Consider the following 19,207-nt stretch of genomic DNA (forward strand, 5'->3'; position numbering starts at 1 on the left):
TAGAGTTTCTCAGTGAAGGATTGATCAGTGTAAGAGTAGATATGAGACCTGTTGTCCACATCATAAAAGGAGACCAAACCCTCCTCATAATCCACAAACACACCCACCTTCTGTGGCTTTACTCTCAGAGACAGAGAGACAGGGGGATCTGCACAAGCTTTATATTCATTCTTATTCCTCAACCACACAGTCCAGAATCCCTTCACTGGTGTCAGTGCGATCTCTCCCTTCCTGTCAACAGATTCTCTGACCACTCCTAAAGTCCATTGAGTCTTTCCCTTCACCTGAACCTCATAATAAAATCTCCCTGATGAGAATCCCTCCTTTCCCAGGACATTTACACATGTATCAAATCTCTTTGGGTTGTCTGGGAGTTTATGTCTAATGTCTCCATGTCTCACTTGTTTCTCATCATCAGACAGAATGAGTTCAGGATGAGCTGTGTCAGGATCCAGAGTCACATCCACTGAGAGAGATCAGAGAATATCAATCACAACTGATGATGATGATGTTTGTGATGTTTAATGAATAATGTGTCAGTATATAAATGTAAAGTATTGTAGTATATGAGTGAAGAGAGCAGATGACACACTGTACCTGCATACTGCTGCATCCACTTCAACTCTGTACAGACACATCACAATAAATATATTTGCATTTAAAAACAAGCTTAAAGCTTTTATAAAAGGATTTACATCATGTTTCTCTCTGATCAATGTTTGTGTGTGCTGATGTTTAAAGCATCAAGTATTAAATCTGAAGGAGCTCTATCGCTTTGTGTAGGATGAGCACTGTTTGTGGGTTTTAGGACAGTTGACATGAAAATAATCTCTGATCAGTGTGTTTGATGTTCACCTACCAGCTTCACTGAGTTTCTCCTGTAGAGTCTCCTGCAGTCGAGTCAGACATCTCCTCACTTTCTCCACACTCACATGACTCTTCATACTGATCTCAGGACAGTTCTTCATGTTTAAAGGCCTGCAGATGGATGAGTGAATCTAAGGCAGAAGAGAGAAGAACGTCAGCATAGAGAGAAAACACCTCACATGAGATTCTTCAGTATCTCAAATATCACAAATAGACCCTGTGATCTCAATCGATTTGCTACAATTACTTGAGACACATTTTGAGAACAACTAAACAACAAGCTGTATGATTGACGAGAGAGATGTAGGGACCTGTATGAGCTGTAGATGATGTTGAGTGTGTGAGATCTGCTCCAGCTCAATGTTTCTCTTCTTCAGTTCAGTGATCTCCTGCTCCAGATCTTTAATGACATCTTCATCATGTTTCTCTGCTGCTTTCTGCTTCTCCTCCATCATCTCCAGCAGTTCAGACTGACATCTCTCAATGGAGCGCATGAGATCACTGAAGACCGCCATACTGGCTGCTTTCTCCTTCTCTGTGTTTCTCTGGTCAACCACATCAAACATCAGATTACATTTTTATGTTCAATTAGGCAACTTTTACATAGCAAATTAAAACATGATGTATTAAACACTGAAATGTAATAAAACAAACTCACTCTTCTGAGTTCTGTTGAATGTTTGATATCTTGAATCTTCTTGATTCTGTCTTGAATCATCTGCTGCACATCTGTCTGTGTCTTTAACATCTGAATCTAAAAGAACAACAAAATCACATTCGAACATAATGGATCAACCTTTGGATCAACTGTTTACTATGGTTAATAACTCTCACCTTCTTCTCTTTACTCTCCTCTCTTAAAGGAACAGTGTTGTGGTTCTTGTGATCTCCATCAGCGCAGGACAGACACACACATGTGTGATCATCTCTACAGAAGAGCTCCAGAGGTCTGTCATGTTTCTGACATATATAATCCTGCAGATTCTTCACAGGATCAATCAATTTGTGTTTCTGTAATCCTGACACTCTCAAATGAGGCTCCAGGTGAGTTTCACAGTAAGAGCTCTGACACACCAGACACGACTTCACAGCCTTCAGCTTTCCTTCACTACAGATGTCACACACAACTTCAGCTTGTTCTTCATGACATTTCTTCTTATGTTCATCCACAACGTCTCTGAGTGTTGTATTAATCTTGAGATCAGGTCTCTGCTTGAATGTTTCTTTACAGTTTGGACATCTGCAGTCTTGACTGTTGTTCCAGTATGTACTGAGACAGATCTTACAGAAGTTGTGTCCACATGGAGTGCTGACTGGATCACTGAACACTTCCAGACAGATTGAACACAGAAGCCTCTCAGTCATTGGATCACTGGAGGATGACATCACTGCCAAGAGAAATGATGAAAATACATCACCAACATGTCTGATTATCAAACATTTACAATATGAGAGTAGTAATTCATTTTATTCTGAGTTACTGACTCACTTAGGGGTTGATCTATACTCTGTCTTCTGGTTTCTCTTCTTTTTGGTGACGTTGATGAAGATTCTGTCATTGATCTTTCCCTGTTGAGGTCATTTGAAAAAAAATCACAACACGCAGGGGCGGACTTACCATTAGGCAAAGGTAGGCAATCGCCTGGGGCCCCGAGCTATCAGGGGTCCCCAAAAGGAAGGGGTGGACTTAACCAATAAGCCATGTCAGCAGCCACGTAGAGCCCCAAGTAATCATCAGAATAGTCGGGATATCCCTGTTAACGTTTTACATTATTACATCTGTACGAAGGCACTCCCCCCATTATAGATTAGAGTGGACCATTCCATTAGCAACGTATATGCGCGAGACGAGTTCGACACCAGCTAGAGAAAGTTAACGCAGCGGCGGAATTAGTAGAACTGCCCACAGTGAGAGTGTCATTGTGTGGTACATTAGCTGCAAATCGAAGTAAAAGTCGCAGGGAAATAAAGCAACAAAGAACGCAGCTACACCAGCGGAGAGGAAAAAAGACGATTTACAAAAGATTGTTGCCAAAGTCTCTGCTTTTCCCCCACACAAACTCCACCACTGCTCCTACAGCAGCAGTGCCTCTCTCTCACGCCAGAACAGCACTCTCCCGGCCACGAGCAATGATAATGTGCCGGTGAGTATTTCTCTATCAACACCGTCAACAGTTATAATGACTGACGACCAAAACAAAGAGCGCTGTGCGCTTGGTAGGAGAGGGCCAGTTCAAAGGTAGAAAGGTTGTTTGACTCCGCTGCGCAGACCGATGGGCACATAAAGACATAATATAATAACGTCAGTACAGTGCTAACGATTCGTACTGTACGCACTAGTACAGAAATTTGGTCACATTTAAATGCATGAAAGGTCGTTAACCACAAAAAACACGGAGAGAGGACACACTTTGTATATAGTAATCCCAGATCAGGGTTTTTCCTGCATAAAGAAATTGGAGGCGGCTGCTTCAATCAAAGTTCGTGCCGCCTTAGACTCTCGTCAAAAATATGTCGGGTGTCTTCACAAAAAACACTGCGTGCATTATTAAACAGATTGTCATTTGTAACTGCAGTTACGCCACAATGGAGGCGCTGTTTCGTTACCAGCAGTGAGACGCTGAAGAGTTCAGTAAAAGAGCTATATTAGGAGCTGTATTAGATGTGTTTCACGGCTGTTCAGGAGTTTTACGTTCAATTTACATTTTCTTGAATTTCTTTAAAAGATTTCCTAAATTAACTTGCTGTACATCATTATAATGTTTGTAGCTGTGAAGTTGGCTCGTTGAATCAGCGTTATTCTGTACACAGCGAGTTCGCCAGTATGAACGCACATTGCGATCAGAACGACTCGACAACAAATGACTCCTTTGAACCAATTCATTTACACAGAATGTAAGAGATCAGTGAATCGTTCAAAGCTCAGTGAACTACAAGAGAACGTAGGGTGTTACTTATGGGCTAAAAGGTCTTATAAAAAAGGCTTATATTAAAATTTTAGACTTTTCTGTTTGATTGAATAAATTTAATGCTTTATACAACTTATTAGTTTTCATTTCATTTTTTTTAGAACTTTAATATAAGTGTTTTGTTAAGACACTTATCCCATGTTTTTCATTTGGGAATTCATTATTATATATATTTTAATTAGTCAGTATCTGTGTTTATTAAGCTTAGTTTTCCCCTGTCACTTTGACTGGAGGTGAAAAGTTGTGTGCTTTGAGGAGGAAGAAAAATAATGGTTGCAGTAAAGTAAAATGGTGCATAGTTGGGGCCCCCATACATGGATTTGCCTAGGGCCCCCAAATCACTAAATCCGCCCCTGACAACACGTTATGACATTATGTTGGCAACCAAATATTGCATAGTTTCCCGAAACAATACTATGTTAAAAATGTAAATGTAAAAATATAAGACTGTGTAATGTAAGAATTTTGAAGTCTTGAAATATATTCTGAAGGTAAGATGTTCTTTGAGAAACACTCAATACTGTAGGTCCCATATAAACATAAGATATTATTCAGCTCGTTTTTTTATTTAACAGATTAAAAAATAATAAGAAAGATTTCAGCTTGTTTTCTGTAAATGTGATTTACACCTGCAGAATCCTTATTCAGTCTGTCATTAACTTCCTGTTTCTTTAGTCAAGTCGTGTTAAAAAACGACCAAATGACTTTGCTTTACAACCAATAAGAAACTTTGAATTCAATTTCAATAACATTTAAGTAGTAAACAACCAAACAGTTGAGTATTTGACATGCCAAAATCACTAAAATCCAACTTTCCACATACTGTAGTAGGTTACTTGAACACTAACTTTATAATTTTTTATATCAGTCGAAGACAATCTGTGTTATACAGTATTTCTGTCACTTACTTGTGAGATCAGCTGTGTTCACTCTTACAATGTCTGAAGAAATATTCTGTTGTTAAATTGAAAGCAGATGTTTTAGTTAGGCTACAGCCTCTATCGTTGATCATTTCACTTTCACCAACACAGCGGTGACGTCACTTGTATAATGTGTACGTGTGTCCACGTGTTTTACACCGAGTGTTCTATCAGAAGAGAGAACATCAGACTTACAACAGATGTAACCTTTTTTGTCCCCAGAACAACGTGTTTTAAAACATGAATTCATTATAAAAATATTTTTTTAGAGATACAGTAAATCAACTTCTGTGGGAAATAGTGTATATGGGCCACTGTAAGTTCAGATGTGTATAAACTCACATTAGACTTGACAAACCTGTAAAACAGCAGTTTATAATGGACGTTCAGTTCGCAGAAGCGGTTTATAAAAACACAGACGTGTCAAGACGCCCCTATAAAATATTTAAATAGTCATTAGCCGGGTTTCCATCCAAAGTTGCGAATTTAGCTTATGCGCAAAATTGGAATATCGCATAAAACATTTTCGAATAAGCACCGTTTCCATCCAAATAGTCAACCGTCACTTCCTTATAAACTGGCACTAAATATCAGTAAGAAAAGTAAGAGAAGCCACTGAATATAATGATTTTCATATAGAATAATACTTGCGCAAGCAGACGATTACGAAACACAATAAATGCGGTGCTTTTGTGGATGCCTGCTGTTTGGGAAACATAGTCGTGACAGTTCTAAGAGGCAATTACAGAAATACTTGACGACTTTGCTCAGGCATTTAAGAATGACCGTAACAACATTTCTGATGCTGTGTAACAAGATCAGTTCTCTGGTTAGTCAGGTTACGCCGTCTCATAGTGCAATTACGTGACTTTATTTTGGAGGAATTTATTCGGCAAATGCGTTTCCATCTGTCATTATTCGCATTAACCCTTTTTCGCAAAAGTGAAAACCCACCTCAAGCGAGCGTAAAAACTTTTTGCGAATTAAGGGTTTTTAATTCGAAATTTGGCGTTTCCATCACTCGTTTCTGATGCGAAACTTCAAAATGCGAATAAAACCAGAGTGATGGAAACCCGCTTATTGTCAGTCGTGTCCAGCAGAGGGCGACATTCACTAAGAATTCATTTTATTGTTCTACAGAATCATACGGTACCATTTGTAGAGTTACTGCAGCTTCACTTGTTGTTATTCACCTGCAGTCAGTAGCGGTGTTTGGCACGGGCGAATCGGGCAGTCGCCCGGGGCGGCATTTTTTCATGATACATTGGGGGGAGGCACGAGCAGTTAAAAAAATTATAATAATCCTCTGCGCCGCCACATTTTCATTATGTATCATTTCACTGTGTGGGGAATTGGCAAATTGGCGCCCCTGCTTGCTGAGAAGGTGCCGTGCACAGAAGCTGTGTGAAATGGCTAATAAAAATAGGTAATACAAAACGATTATGTGGTCACCATTAGAGTGTTTTCACGACACGTCATCAATCAATACTGCTGACTCGTGAGTGAAGTTCAGAGTAGAAAATAATTAATTATACTGCACGTGATGTTACAGCACATGGCTATAGCGATTCTGGGGTGTGATCGACTTGCATTAAAGAGCTTTATTTTCACAGTTATTTCTAAAGAATAATCATTTTTTCTCCAGCAAAATCTGCGATTTCCATTAGGTTCAATAGCAGTGCTCCAACATGGCCGACTTCCGGATTGATGACGCGTCGTGAAAACACTCTGTTGTTTTAGTCTTGACTTCTGGTTGTGTTGGGGGGATGGGAAATCTGTTGATTATCGAGTGGCAAATAAACACAGAGATGGACAGGAAAAGGTCAAAGCCATCAGGTGCCCAATTTAGAAAAAAAATAAGAGGAGAAACGAGCAAGAGATAAAGGTACGCAACTATGTTCTCTCTGTATGATTATTACGGTATCCATGTCATGAATGAAGGGATAGTGTTAATTGGTGGGTATAACTCTTAAGTTTGTGTTTATTTTTGGCACATTTATGTATATAGTGTATATTTATTTAAATTCTGATAACTTATACTGTCATAGTTTGTGCAGAATTGTGTTCATTGTCTTTTGGCAATGTTGGAGGTGGAGATTGTGCACCTTAAAAAGTGTGTTTCCTGTTGTAATTGCAATAGTTAAATAACTGGATTCTCTTAAGTGTGTTTTTCAAATGTTCTAATGAAGGATTTGTGCAATTGAGAAATATAATTTTCACTTATGTTGTTATAATAAAATATAACTTTGTGTAGAATTTTGTGGTATTTTTTGGGAGGGGGCGCTCGAAGAGGTCTCGCCCAGAGTGTAATTCAATGTAGAACCGCCACTGCCTGCAGTGAATGTGCAGACAAACCTTCCTGCTTACTGTAGAGTATATTTTTAACCATCCATCACCAGAATAGTAAAAATGAGTTTAAAACCACTCTGTATTCTTAATCCACACATAACACAGAGTCAAAATGTATAATAAAATGTTTAATAGTTCACAAGCAAGGAGAAACACAGTTTGTAAGTAGAAAATCATAAACAGAAAAATCTTCACCCTCACGTCGTTCAAAACCTGTATGACTGTTTCTTCTGTGCAACACAAAAGAAGATATTTTGAGAAATGTCTCCGTGGTTTTGTGTTCATTTGATGGGGTCAATAGGGTTCAGTGTTGTTTAGTTACCAATGTTCTTCAAAATATCTTCTTTTGATCAAGATATTTCTTGCAGAAGAAAGTCACACGGTACATGTTTGGAATGACGTGAGAGTGAGTAACTAATGTGCTGTCCTTAACTGAACACATAATGTGTTAATTCTTGGGACAACACGTTTTGTATTACTTTCATCACAACTAGTGTCAGAAATCAACACAATGTGTGTTGAAAGTAACACATAATGTGTTAAATAATTGACACAAAACAGTGTGTTAACATTAACACATCAAGTGCTAAGGAGTTTTTAATACATAAGAAAACTCCAAGCTTTATAGAAAAATTATCAAATTATTGGACAAAACAAGTTCACTAAAGGAAGAACTAACTGCAAAGTTCACACTTAAGAGGACCCAATGAGTCACAATAAGTACCAAATAGTGATCGTTTTGATTGCCTTACCAAACACCAGTAACAGAGTGCGATAAAACACATCTCTTCACATTTCTGATCACTAAAATGATTAGTTCAACCTAGAGTTAACATGATGTGAAGAAACTTTGTAATGGGTGTACAACAAAACATTTCTGTACATTTATTCTTTAATTAAATGAAAACACTTTATCTTAAACACTCAAACACTTAAACACAAAATATATTGGCTTTCATTACAAAAAAGGATAACAATCTATTGATCATAATTGACAGGTGTGATGATCAACGGCTCTGGGTTTTTACCTTTATCATTAAAACACAGGCTACAATATGGATAGAGTTTCTCAGTGAAGGATTGATCAGTGAAAGAGTAGATATGAGATCTGTTCTCCACATCATAGAAGGAGACCAAACCCTCCTCATAATCCACAAACACACCCACCTTCTGTGGCTTTACACTCAGAGACAGAGAGACATCAGGGTCCAGAGCCACATCCCCTGAGAGAGATCAGAGAATATCAATCACAACTGATGATGATGATGTTTGTGATGTTTAATGAATAATGTGTCAGTATATAAATGTAAAGTATTGTAGTACATGAGTGAAGTAATCGCTTGACAAAATGTGCCTGAATAATCCTTCTTCTTCGAATTCAATTCTGTACAGACAAACAACAACAAAACATCAGCACATCTCTGACATGGATTATATATGCAGTATAAACAAGCAGCTTGTATAAAATGTTTTGCATCATGTTTTCTCTGATCAATGAGTGTGGCCTTGTTTTTATATCCCGGTGGGGACTTAAACCTGAATGCACACCAACTTATGGGGACTCGTGTCCAAAATGCAGGTCCCCACGGGGAAACAAGCTTTTAAATCGTGCGTGTGTGTGGTAATATTTACAGGATCAAATGGCAAAACTGAAAGTAACAGTTTTAATAGATAAATTTATTTCACTCAAACACTCTCACAAAAACATGCACACAAAGAGCATTAACATTTTATCTTTCAGTATCTTACAGTACCTCTAAACCTAGAAATCTAAAATGCTCTAAAAATGTATGTTTAATATGTTGTAGCTTCTGACTGTAAGTGATTTTTCCCCATAGGTTTGCCCAATTCAGTTTTAAAAGTTTATGATAAACAAACTTGGTTTACTGTCCTCAAAGGGTGATCGAACCCGAGACTGGGCTCCAGCCCCAAGCTCCTCCCATCACCCCCCACCCCCATAGAACTGCACAGAGGAAGAATAAGAGCAGAGGAGGAGACGAGGAAAATGAAGGATGCCCAAAAAACTGTAGCGAGGGCCACAGGGACTGCCGCTTATATACAGGACTGAATGTTTAGTCTCTTCCTAAACCTACTTTTAGAACTTCATTTAGATTTGGACGTTAAAAGTGTAACTACCCCTCTTTCAACTAACCTCATGATGTCTTATGATTTAACTTTCTGCTTGTTGTGTGTTTTTCAAATGTTAAACAAAAATCCATAGCAGGGGGGTGTTGTGATTTAAATTTTTTGTGCCAGGGCAGAAGTTATGACTGTGCCATGGACGAGTCGCTTAAGTTTAATGTTAATAAAATAACAGAGGCAAAAATGATTTGCTGCTGAGAGTAAAGAAGGATGCCAGTGTGATTATAGGATCATAAAAACAAGCACATAAACACGTGTTATATGTTTGCCTATAGCTAAAGCACCATCTTTTGTACGAAACTAGCTGCGCGGCGGCAGATTAACCACCCAAACATCAACCTGTAATAAACTATGGGCAAACCAGTCACGCGATTAAACACAACCGCATGCTGCACGGTGACAGCACATAGAAATCAACCCGTACACATTCTGCCTGTAGACCTATTAGCCACAATCTCAAATCAAGAAATAATTCACATTACTGTTGGCCTGCATGCAAAACTCCAAAAGTGGCCTTTCATTCTGGATTGATGCTGATGAAGTCCTGCATGAGGACATTAATGTTCAGTATAAAAAGTCTGATTTGTTTTTGCACCATTTGGACAAGACCACTCGTGACACTTGATCTTCACTCACGCCGTGATGTCACGAGACACTTGTGTTGTCATTGTAACAGTAACCTCATTAATGTTTTCAATGGATATTAGTGAATAGACACATTAATAAAATGTATTATATTTATTTTTGATAAAACATTTTCATTTATGGAGTACAAATAGCCCGCTCAAGGCAGCAATGCCTTTTACACTAACCCATAATAGCTGTATTTTCTTTGGATTAAGTAGAAATAGTGGTTAGATGCTATTTACTTATAAATAGTGGAAGATAACGTTACTATTTCCACCTCAGTATTGTTGTGCATTAAACATTGTAAATAACGGAGTGTAAATCATTATATTTATAAAAATTACTCAAATGATGGCAATTTATTGAGATATTAAAGCCGTACACATACCCCTAACCTTACCCTAAACCTAAACTTTATGAATAAAAAATAATTTTAAGTCTTGAATCAATTTTATTGAAAACAAATGCCATTATGATGTGTAATGTGATAGAAAAAGGTTAAAGAGCGTTTTCAGAAAGAGGTGGATTAGAACTCCAGTCTTGGTGGGCATATTGGTGGGCAGACCTAGTGCAAATAGTGTCTGCCTTTATTTATTTATTTTTGACACAGTTTCAGTTTTTCTTTCGCTCGACGCCAGGGGGTGCTGCGGGTGCACTTCCCTTTATGATCGCAAAAATCTCTATTTATTTGCTCTTTGGATTCTCTTATTTTCTTTTATTGTAATTTTGTGCTTTGTACTTAATGTTAGTGCTATCTTGAATCATTTCTACACTCTGAAAATAATAAGAGCAAAAGAAAAATCCGACATACAGTATATCTGTCATCATAAAGCCCATAATTTCCCATAATGTGGTCTTAACAATAAAAAGTCTTGGAAGTTCAAAACATCAGTTTTAAAATCTTACATTCAAATTAATATTTCATATATATTTTAAACTCTGTGGAGTGTATTGGCAATTTCACTAACCAGCTTTACAGCTTCGCATGTCTAAATCCAGCTCATTGATTCTCTTCTTCAGTTCAGTGATTTCCGTTTTTGACGTCTCAACTCTTTCTAATGTTTCTGAGGAAAAGACACCGGTTATTTCATATGTATCTTGTGCAGCATTTCAGCAGAAACTTTAACAATTACCAGACTGTCCTGAGATTAGCCAAAATAAAACCTACAGTCAAAAATCTGATCTCTCAACATGAGTCTTTTAACATGGATCTCTCTGAGTCTGTGTTATTTTAAAAAAAAAACTTTGCTCTCTTCTGTCAACAGTTGCCTTATTTGTTCATATTCTTTGCTCACAAAGAAACTTCATTTGCAACATTGATGCAGTATTTAAATAAATATTCACTCCTGTAGTTGGTAGAACATTAAACTCAGTATCTTCACCTACCAGCTTCACGGCGTTGCATGTCTTTGTAAACCTGAATTAAACAAGCAGACAACAAACACAGGACAAGTCCCACAACCAGGAACCAGAACTTAAAAGAACCGTCAGATGAAGACTTCTGCAGACGACTCAAGTGTTTCTGATGTTTTTCCTAAAAAAAAAAAATACACCAGTGATCTCACATGTATCTTGTGTGACATATCAGCAAAAATCTTAACAATTACCAGACTGTCCTGAGATTAACCAGAATAACATCTAGTGTTAAAAATCTGATCTCTCAACACGGATCTCTATAGTCTGAGCTATGCTTCATTATTTGAAAAGCTTTGCACTCTTACACCCTGTCTACGCACGCGAGAGGCACAACACAACAAGACAATAGAAATCAAGACATTTGTCATGTCACTTTGTGCCGCATAAATTGGAGACAGAATTTCTGCTTATAATGGGTTTTATCTCTGCTGCTCTTTGCCTCTCCTCCATCATCTCTTGAAGTTCAGACTGACATAACACAGCAAATAAAACATGATCTATTAAACATGGTGGGGTGTTTTTTAGTCAATCATTTTTTAAGGTGAGGTACAGCATAAAAAAAATATTTTAACACTTGACAGAGAGATGAACAGAGATCCACAGAGGAATAACACACAATGACATAAGGGTGAGTATTTCTGAGTGAACTCTTAATACAGTATACTGACCTCTCTTAAAGGAACAGTGTTGTGATTCTTGTGATCCGTCACAGTGCAGATAAGACACACACATGTCTGATCATCTCTACAGAAGAGCTCCAGAGGTCGGTCATGTTTCTGACATATATAATCCTGCAGATTCTTCACAGGATCCATCAGTTTGTGTTTCTGTAATCCTGACACTCTCAAATGAGGCTCCAGGTGAGTTTCACAGTAAGAGCTCTGACACACCAGACACGACTTCACAGCCTTCAGCTTTCCTTCACTACAGATGTCACACACAACTTCAGCTTGTTCTTCATGACATTTCTTCTTATGTTCATCCACAACGTCTCTGAGTGTTGTATTAATCTTGAGATCAGGTCTCTGCTTGAATGTTTCTTTACAGTTTGGACATCTGCAGTCTTGACTGTTGTTCCAGTATGTACTGAGACAGATCTTACAGAAGTTGTGTCCACATGGAGTGCTGACTGGATCACTGAACACTTCCAGACAGATTGAACACTGAAGCCTCTCAGTCATTGGATCACTGGAGGATGACATTTCTGCACAGAAAAATGATGAAAATACATCACCAACAACATCACAATATCTATTGATTTTTCTGTGTCACTGACTCACTTGGGGGTTGTTCTATACTCTGTCTTCTGGTTTCTCTTCTTGTTGATGAAGATTCCATTATTGATATTTCCCTGTTGTCATTTGAAAACAAAAATCACAACACTTAATGACACTTGAATGTTTGCAACCAAATATTGTGTAATTTCCCATTAAACACTACTATATTGCCATTTTAAATTAAAACATAAATATATAAAAATGTATAATACAGAAGTTTTCTGTATCAGTTTTCTGTGATTTACACATATGGGATGTGTAAATCACAAAGATTGAAAATGGGGGGGGTTAGGGGTTTGGGGGGGAATTCGCGTTGCGTGCATTCGCATTTATAATACATCCATCAAGTCCGGGCAGTCGTAGCCTAATGGTTAGAGAGTCGAAATCGTGACCAGGTTGCAGGTTCGATCCCCAGGGCCGGCGGGTAATGACTGAGGTGCCCTTGAGCAAGGCATCTTACCCCTACTTGCTCCGGGTGTACGGGTGTTCACTACTCTCTGGATGGGTTAAATGCAGAGGTCACATTTTGGGTATGGGTCACCATATCTGACTAATAGGTCACTTTCACACTTTCACTTCAAAGCGGCCAACGTCTCCGGCCCCATACGTTTGCGGCAAACGCGTCCGTTACGGCTCCATACGTTTGCGGCCACAACCTCCGTTCCGGCCCCATACGTTAGCGGCCCACCGGGAAAACGCCAGGTACGCCAGATGGCCAGTCCGCCCCTGCATGAATCAATATATGACGCAACTTCTCCCGTATTTTTTTTTTCTTAACAGTAACCTGCATAATCATGCTCATCGTTCACAGCTCTGCGTCACACAGGTTAGCGACAGAAGGCAAAGCCAATCATAAAGCGACGTGGGTTAGAGAGGCGGGACTCAAGAAAGGCAAAGCCAATCCTATTAGCGACGTGAGCTACTGAGGCGGGACTCATTTGTGTACCACAAACTGCGCTATTTTTCCAGAACGCGGTTGTAAAACATTTTTAATTTCAATCAAATGATTCCTGGATAAATATGTTGTATAAAATAAGTAATAAGTAAAAAAAAGACAAGACACAGATGGACAACAGTGGTTATATAAGTGTAGATTAATTTTTTGGTCGAAATGATTGGTAGGGACAATTTAGTGTTCCCTGAACATCGGTACCCAATATTCGCTATATATTCCCTACCCAAATCGACGCCCTTGGATTTACAGCTGCACTGTATCGAGTCCTCATCAGTCTGTCATTAACTTCCTGACAAAAAAAATCACTAAGGGTGCCACTCAATTCTTATTTGTGCATCCTCGTTTCCTTTCCTCGCGTCTTAGCTCCACCCCTCCAGGATGCGAGGGAAGGGAACAAGGAAAAGAAGCGAGGACGGAGGAATTAAAAGTGAAATGGCATATCCTCGCTCCCTTTAGCGTCACTTCAAAGCGTCGTCAATTAATGATGACTGCACACATTGCACATTTTAAAAATAAAGTTAAATACATACTTCGCCTCCTCCCAGTGCAATTAGAGAATAGGCCCTTTTCACAATGACGTCACTTAACTTCCGCCTTTTCGCAAAGCAGTGTATCATAACATCCGTCTTGCAACAAACAAGAAGAAGAACTTCCGTTTTGCCGTCGTGCTGGAATTTAACAACAGTGGAAAAAAAACTGACAAAACACGTATTGAAGTACTTATCCTAGCACCTTCGCTAACACAAAAAGAAAACAAAATACTTACCTTCATAATCAAACAAGTACTGTTCAACGAAGAATTTGTATCCTTTCTCTAGCTTTGATCTTGTCGATAGCAAAAATTTGTCTGCAAGACGTTGTACATCATCTAGCCGTATTTGTGGCAGATGTGCAAGGGACTTTGTAAACTCTAAGGCGCTATAGCGGAAGTAGCTTCTTCTTCTTGAGTTTTACTGGCGGTTGGCAAACCAGCTTATAGGTGCATTACCGCCACCTTATGAACTGGAGTGCTAGCGGAAGTAACGGTACACTGCTTCGCGGCAGAACGGAAGATGCGTGACGTCATGTGAAAAGGGCGTATTGAGACGTCCTTAAAGATGGCTGAGCTCGATCGGTTTCCGGACAGAGGAGCGAGGAACAAGCACCCTGTATCCTTCGCTGCCTGAAATCACCCACAATCCTTTGCACACGTTCCCAAAGAACATGGAGAATCCAGTCAGCACTTTCTTCACATCATGTTTATGTAATAAAAGACAAAAAATGCAGAAAATGAGTAATTAAATATGTATAATGATTTATAATATGGTACATGATCTGTTAATATTATTTAATGGACGTGAGCTAACAGCATGAGCTAAAAATGAACTGTTGCGTTGTTTTGCACGACTGAAAATCTAATGAACAATAGGAGATGCTCTCTCTATGGTTGTATTGAACAGTAATGACGTTGCCACGCGCTCTTACTAGACCGTCTCATTCTAGCGTTTAATGTGGAAGAGCCCATCTGCCTTTAGAAGGACTGCTCTAGGCAGGAGGCAGCCTCACTACATCCTTGCGTTTGAGAAACACCCTACGATTCGCAACCAATAAACGACAAACGTCTAATTCAATTTCCATAACATAAAGTATAAACAACAAAAGCAGTTGAATATTTGACGTGTTAATATCGGCGTCTGTCCAAGTTGACATAGGCCTACAATCTAAGCTACAAAGCAGAAACATTATAAATCTGTCGAGGAGAATCTGTGATATATTTCTGTCACTTACCTGTGAGTGAAGACCAGATGTGTTCACTCGTACAATAACGAATAAAGAAATATTCTGTTGTAAGATTAAAAGGAGATATTTTAGTTAAAGCCTCGTGATCGTGATCTACTTTCACTTTCAGTAACGCTACGGACACGAGACGCTCCTATTAAGAAGTCATTACCAGTCGTGTCCAGCAGAGGACGACATTTACTGAGAATTCATTTTATTGTTCTACAGGATCATATATTGTACTATACACTTACTGCAGCTTCACTTGTTGTTATTCACCTGCAGTGAAGTCGTAAACAAAACGGGTGCTTACTGTTTATTTCTAACCGTGTCCATCACCAGAATAGTTAAATCAGTTTTAAACCACACCGTATTCTCAATCCATTCATAACACATAATCCACATTTATAATAGCCTAAATATTTTTCTGTTCACATATTTATTGCATATGATGGTGTAGAACGCCACGCAAGGAGAAACAGTTTGTTAGGAAATCTTATCCATCATTTATATTCACCCTCACATCATTCAAACCTACATAACTCTTCTGTGGAACACAAAAGAAGATATTTTGATAAATGTCTCTGTGGTTTTGTGTTCATAGAATGGAAGTCAATGGGGGTCGATGTTGTTTCATTACCAATTTTATTCAAAATATCTTCTTTTGTGTTCTGCAGATGAAAGTCATACAGGTTTGAAATGACAAGAGGGTGACTAAATGAGGAAAGACATTTCTTTTTTATTTCAATTAATTATCCTTTTAAGTTTAGCCTCATGTTTGTGTGTGCTTGAGAAACCTTCCTGGATTACTTTTTGTTTTAGATCCAGGTGACAGTTAAGATAAAGTCAACGTCTTGAGCCACAAAACACAGCACTGTTGTTTTCTGCAGAAATGTACCTGCAATTATTCTGCACAGAGGTAAGCTTACACTCTTACACATGTGCAGAAAACAAAAAATGTTCAAAGCATTTCAGTTCAGTTCAGACAGGTAACATGTTATATACAGCCTATAGGAAATAATTAAGAGACCGCTTCAAAGCCTCATTTCAGTTTTTCTGAATTTACTATTTATAGTGAATGTGACCTATTTGTCTGATATGGTGACCCATACCCGAAAGGTGACCTCTGCATTTAACCCATGAGTAGTGAACACACGTACACCCGGAGCAGTGTATGTTTTTAGGTATTTTATAGGTATGTTTAGGTAAAATTGTCATTCTTGTTTCATTCTGTGAACTACTAACAACATTTCTACGAAATCTCAAATAAAAATATTGTTTCTATTTGCATTTATTGGCAGAAAATGAAAACAGAAACAGGTGAAAATAACAGAAAAGATGCTTTGTATTTTTTCAGACCTCAAATACTGCAAAGAAAACAAGTTCATTTTCACTTTTAAGCAATACAACAGTAATATTTCTACATGTATTTAGGAAAAGTTCAAACATTATTTTTGATAACCTTGATTTGTATGACAGTTTTCATGTGTCTTGTCATGCTGTCAGTCTTTCACATTGCTGTTGGATGACTTTGTCACTCCTGAGGTTTGATTGTGTTGAAATTCAACAAACACTGGAATGACCACAATACATCTAGAAATGATGATTAAATGAAAAGTTGTCCGCGGCTGTATGTGCTTAGACTTTTAGAGGGCCCAATAGACCCCTTTTGCGCCGACGTCACACTTACATCACAGCATTAGCTGGAGGAGGCCAATACCTACAGTTTGAAAAGTTACTAACATTATGAATCTATTGAGTACAATTAGTGTTTTAGCCTATTTCTGTCACTTATCTGTAATTGAGTAAAGATCTGCTATTGAAATAATGTTCATCTCTACAGTGACTTTCAAATCGGTTTATTCATGTCACAGATGTCATTCATTCCTAACAGTAACTGTCAATTGTATCTAGCAAAGGAAATTTAGCAATAAGTTTTAACTTAAATTTAGGCAGAGAGAACAGATTTTCTACAATGCTTTTTATTATTTCATGAAAAGTATACCTTATATTATATTAATCGTTGATGTAACACAGCCTGTTCTCAGACCATATCTCAAAAAAGTTTTTTGGTAACACTTTAATTACAGAAAATTAAACATTTCAAATTCAGGTTATGATTTTGATGGTGTTGACACAAAACAACCAATGACACGAGAAAATTAAATGATTTTACCTGCTTCAGTCAGCAGATGGCGCTGTTGGAAGGCTAACATTTAATCATTCATTCACTGGAAGAGCAGAGGTATTACAACACACATCAAGAAATGATTAACTTATTTCTAAATGTATAAGCTTAATAACCTTGACAGTTTCAACGTCATTTTGTAAGTTTGCAGTTTTTGGCAAAATTAAATAATTCCAATCGATTTCCATATAGAAAATAAGACAAAAGTATTGATGTGATGGAGGTGAGATGACAAATCTGGACAAAGATGAAGTACTAGGCCTATAGACACAATAGAACGAAAGGGAAAAACACGGGGGGACTTATCAGGACTTTAAAAGACAAACATACAATAGCAAACACATACAAAATCAGACAAGAAGAGAGATAAAGAACATCAAAAGCTAGGCCTAAATGAAAAGAAAATTATAAATATTTATTTTTTATCCTCATAAACTACATATGCAAGTGTGGAGTGAGGAGGTACTGGAAGGAGTTTTTAGAAAACTCTAATCCAATTTCTCTTCACGTGTGGTTTGTTTTTCACAAGTTTTCTGACTTTGTATAGACCAATTATTAAATATCCTAACCTCAAACTATTACTAAGATTTGATCCAACAAGGGTTTCACAATAATCCAACAAACAAACGCATTTGAATTTATGTGAATTTATCAAAAAGTTCAACACTCTTGTGTGTTTTTATTGTGTTTAGGAGTGATGTCTGTCACTTTATAATACAAAACCTAAAAATAACGTCGTGCTGGTTTTGGGAAGTCCTCTGAGCGTGAGCACCACGGTGACGCATTTCTCTGAACCACTGAAACTAAAGACACGTGCTGTGTCATCTCTCTGTTAACCTTTGTAAGGAGCACATGCTTTGTCACATGGCAATTCTTTTTTTAAAAAGTCCTCAAATAAAAGCCAGTTGTCATAAATCTGAAACACAGGTGCTGCTTTCAATAGAAACCGGTTCCTCCTCACCCACAAAGAAACAGAAAAACATTTCCGCCGGTAACCTTCATGATGATCTCACCGGGTGTGTGATGTCCGGGTGCTTTACGTTGAAATCACTTTGTTCCATCTGAAATACAAACTTTTTCATTGTAACTTGATTATTTGCACATTGGAAAGGGATACTTCCATTGACTTGCATTTTAGGTTAACAATGGAAAAAACAACGAGGAAAAAGCATTTAGCTATCAGTTAATGAGGTGACACAAGAGAGAAACGTGACTAAGATTCTGAAATATTTTGCTCTAGCCAGAGACTGAACTTTTTTTGTCCCCTTTTTGAAATCTGTTTCACATGACATATATGTAATTTTAAAAATCAATTAAATGTTTTTTGAGTGAAACAAAACAACAAATCCCAAACATTCATAGAACGCATAACTAATATTTAAGTTTGTACTGATGTCATTTCCTAAAAGTTGACATCGGTCAGGACCAAGGGTCTGATGTATACATGTATAAACAAAAGGGTATCGAAACGTGTATGCAATTTTTATATTTACATTATTTATAAAAATGCGCACACCATACGGACACTCTTTACTGATCATATGCAAGGGATGTTTTTGTAAGGGATGTGACAAAAGACACACTTAATAAAAATAATACAAACTCCCCATCTCTCTCCTAAAGCAGGCATGTTGTGAGAAGACCACTGACCTTGAAGTAAATGTTATACATACAAACAATATTTTGAAAAAATGCAAGAAATTGAACTTGGCGCATTAAAGGGATAGTTCATCCAAAAA

At 37.8% G+C, this 19,207-nt stretch overlaps 2 protein-coding genes across 2 annotated transcripts; both read right to left on the reverse strand.

The window, feature by feature from the left end:
* Positions 1–2: 2 nt before the first annotated feature.
* LOC130566883 (E3 ubiquitin-protein ligase TRIM39-like) lies at positions 3–3,265 on the reverse strand (the record flags this gene model as incomplete). Its single annotated transcript, XM_057354701.1, has 7 exons — positions 2,357–3,265; positions 1,702–2,255; positions 1,526–1,621; positions 1,179–1,412; positions 860–998; positions 598–624; positions 3–466 (listed from the first exon to the last, which is right to left on the reverse strand). Coding segments are annotated over exons 1-7 (1,584 nt in total), but the record flags the coding sequence as incomplete, so codon positions are not given.
* A 3,959-nt stretch (positions 3,266–7,224) lies between these two features.
* Positions 7,225–15,430, reverse strand: LOC130566885 (E3 ubiquitin-protein ligase TRIM47-like). Its single transcript, XM_057354702.1, has 6 exons — positions 15,290–15,430; positions 12,571–14,748; positions 11,959–12,494; positions 11,261–11,408; positions 10,843–10,938; positions 7,225–8,328 (listed from the first exon to the last, which is right to left on the reverse strand). The coding sequence occupies exons 2-6, from the start codon at positions 12,626–12,628 to the stop codon at positions 8,084–8,086; spliced, it is 1,083 nt and encodes a 360-aa protein (XP_057210685.1). The 5' UTR covers positions 12,629–14,748; positions 15,290–15,430; the 3' UTR covers positions 7,225–8,083.
* Positions 15,431–19,207: the final 3,777 nt, after the last annotated feature.

This window comes from Triplophysa rosa, linkage group LG16 (genome assembly GCF_024868665.1).
Source record: "Triplophysa rosa linkage group LG16, Trosa_1v2, whole genome shotgun sequence".
Taxonomy (NCBI): domain Eukaryota; kingdom Metazoa; phylum Chordata; class Actinopteri; order Cypriniformes; family Nemacheilidae; genus Triplophysa; species Triplophysa rosa.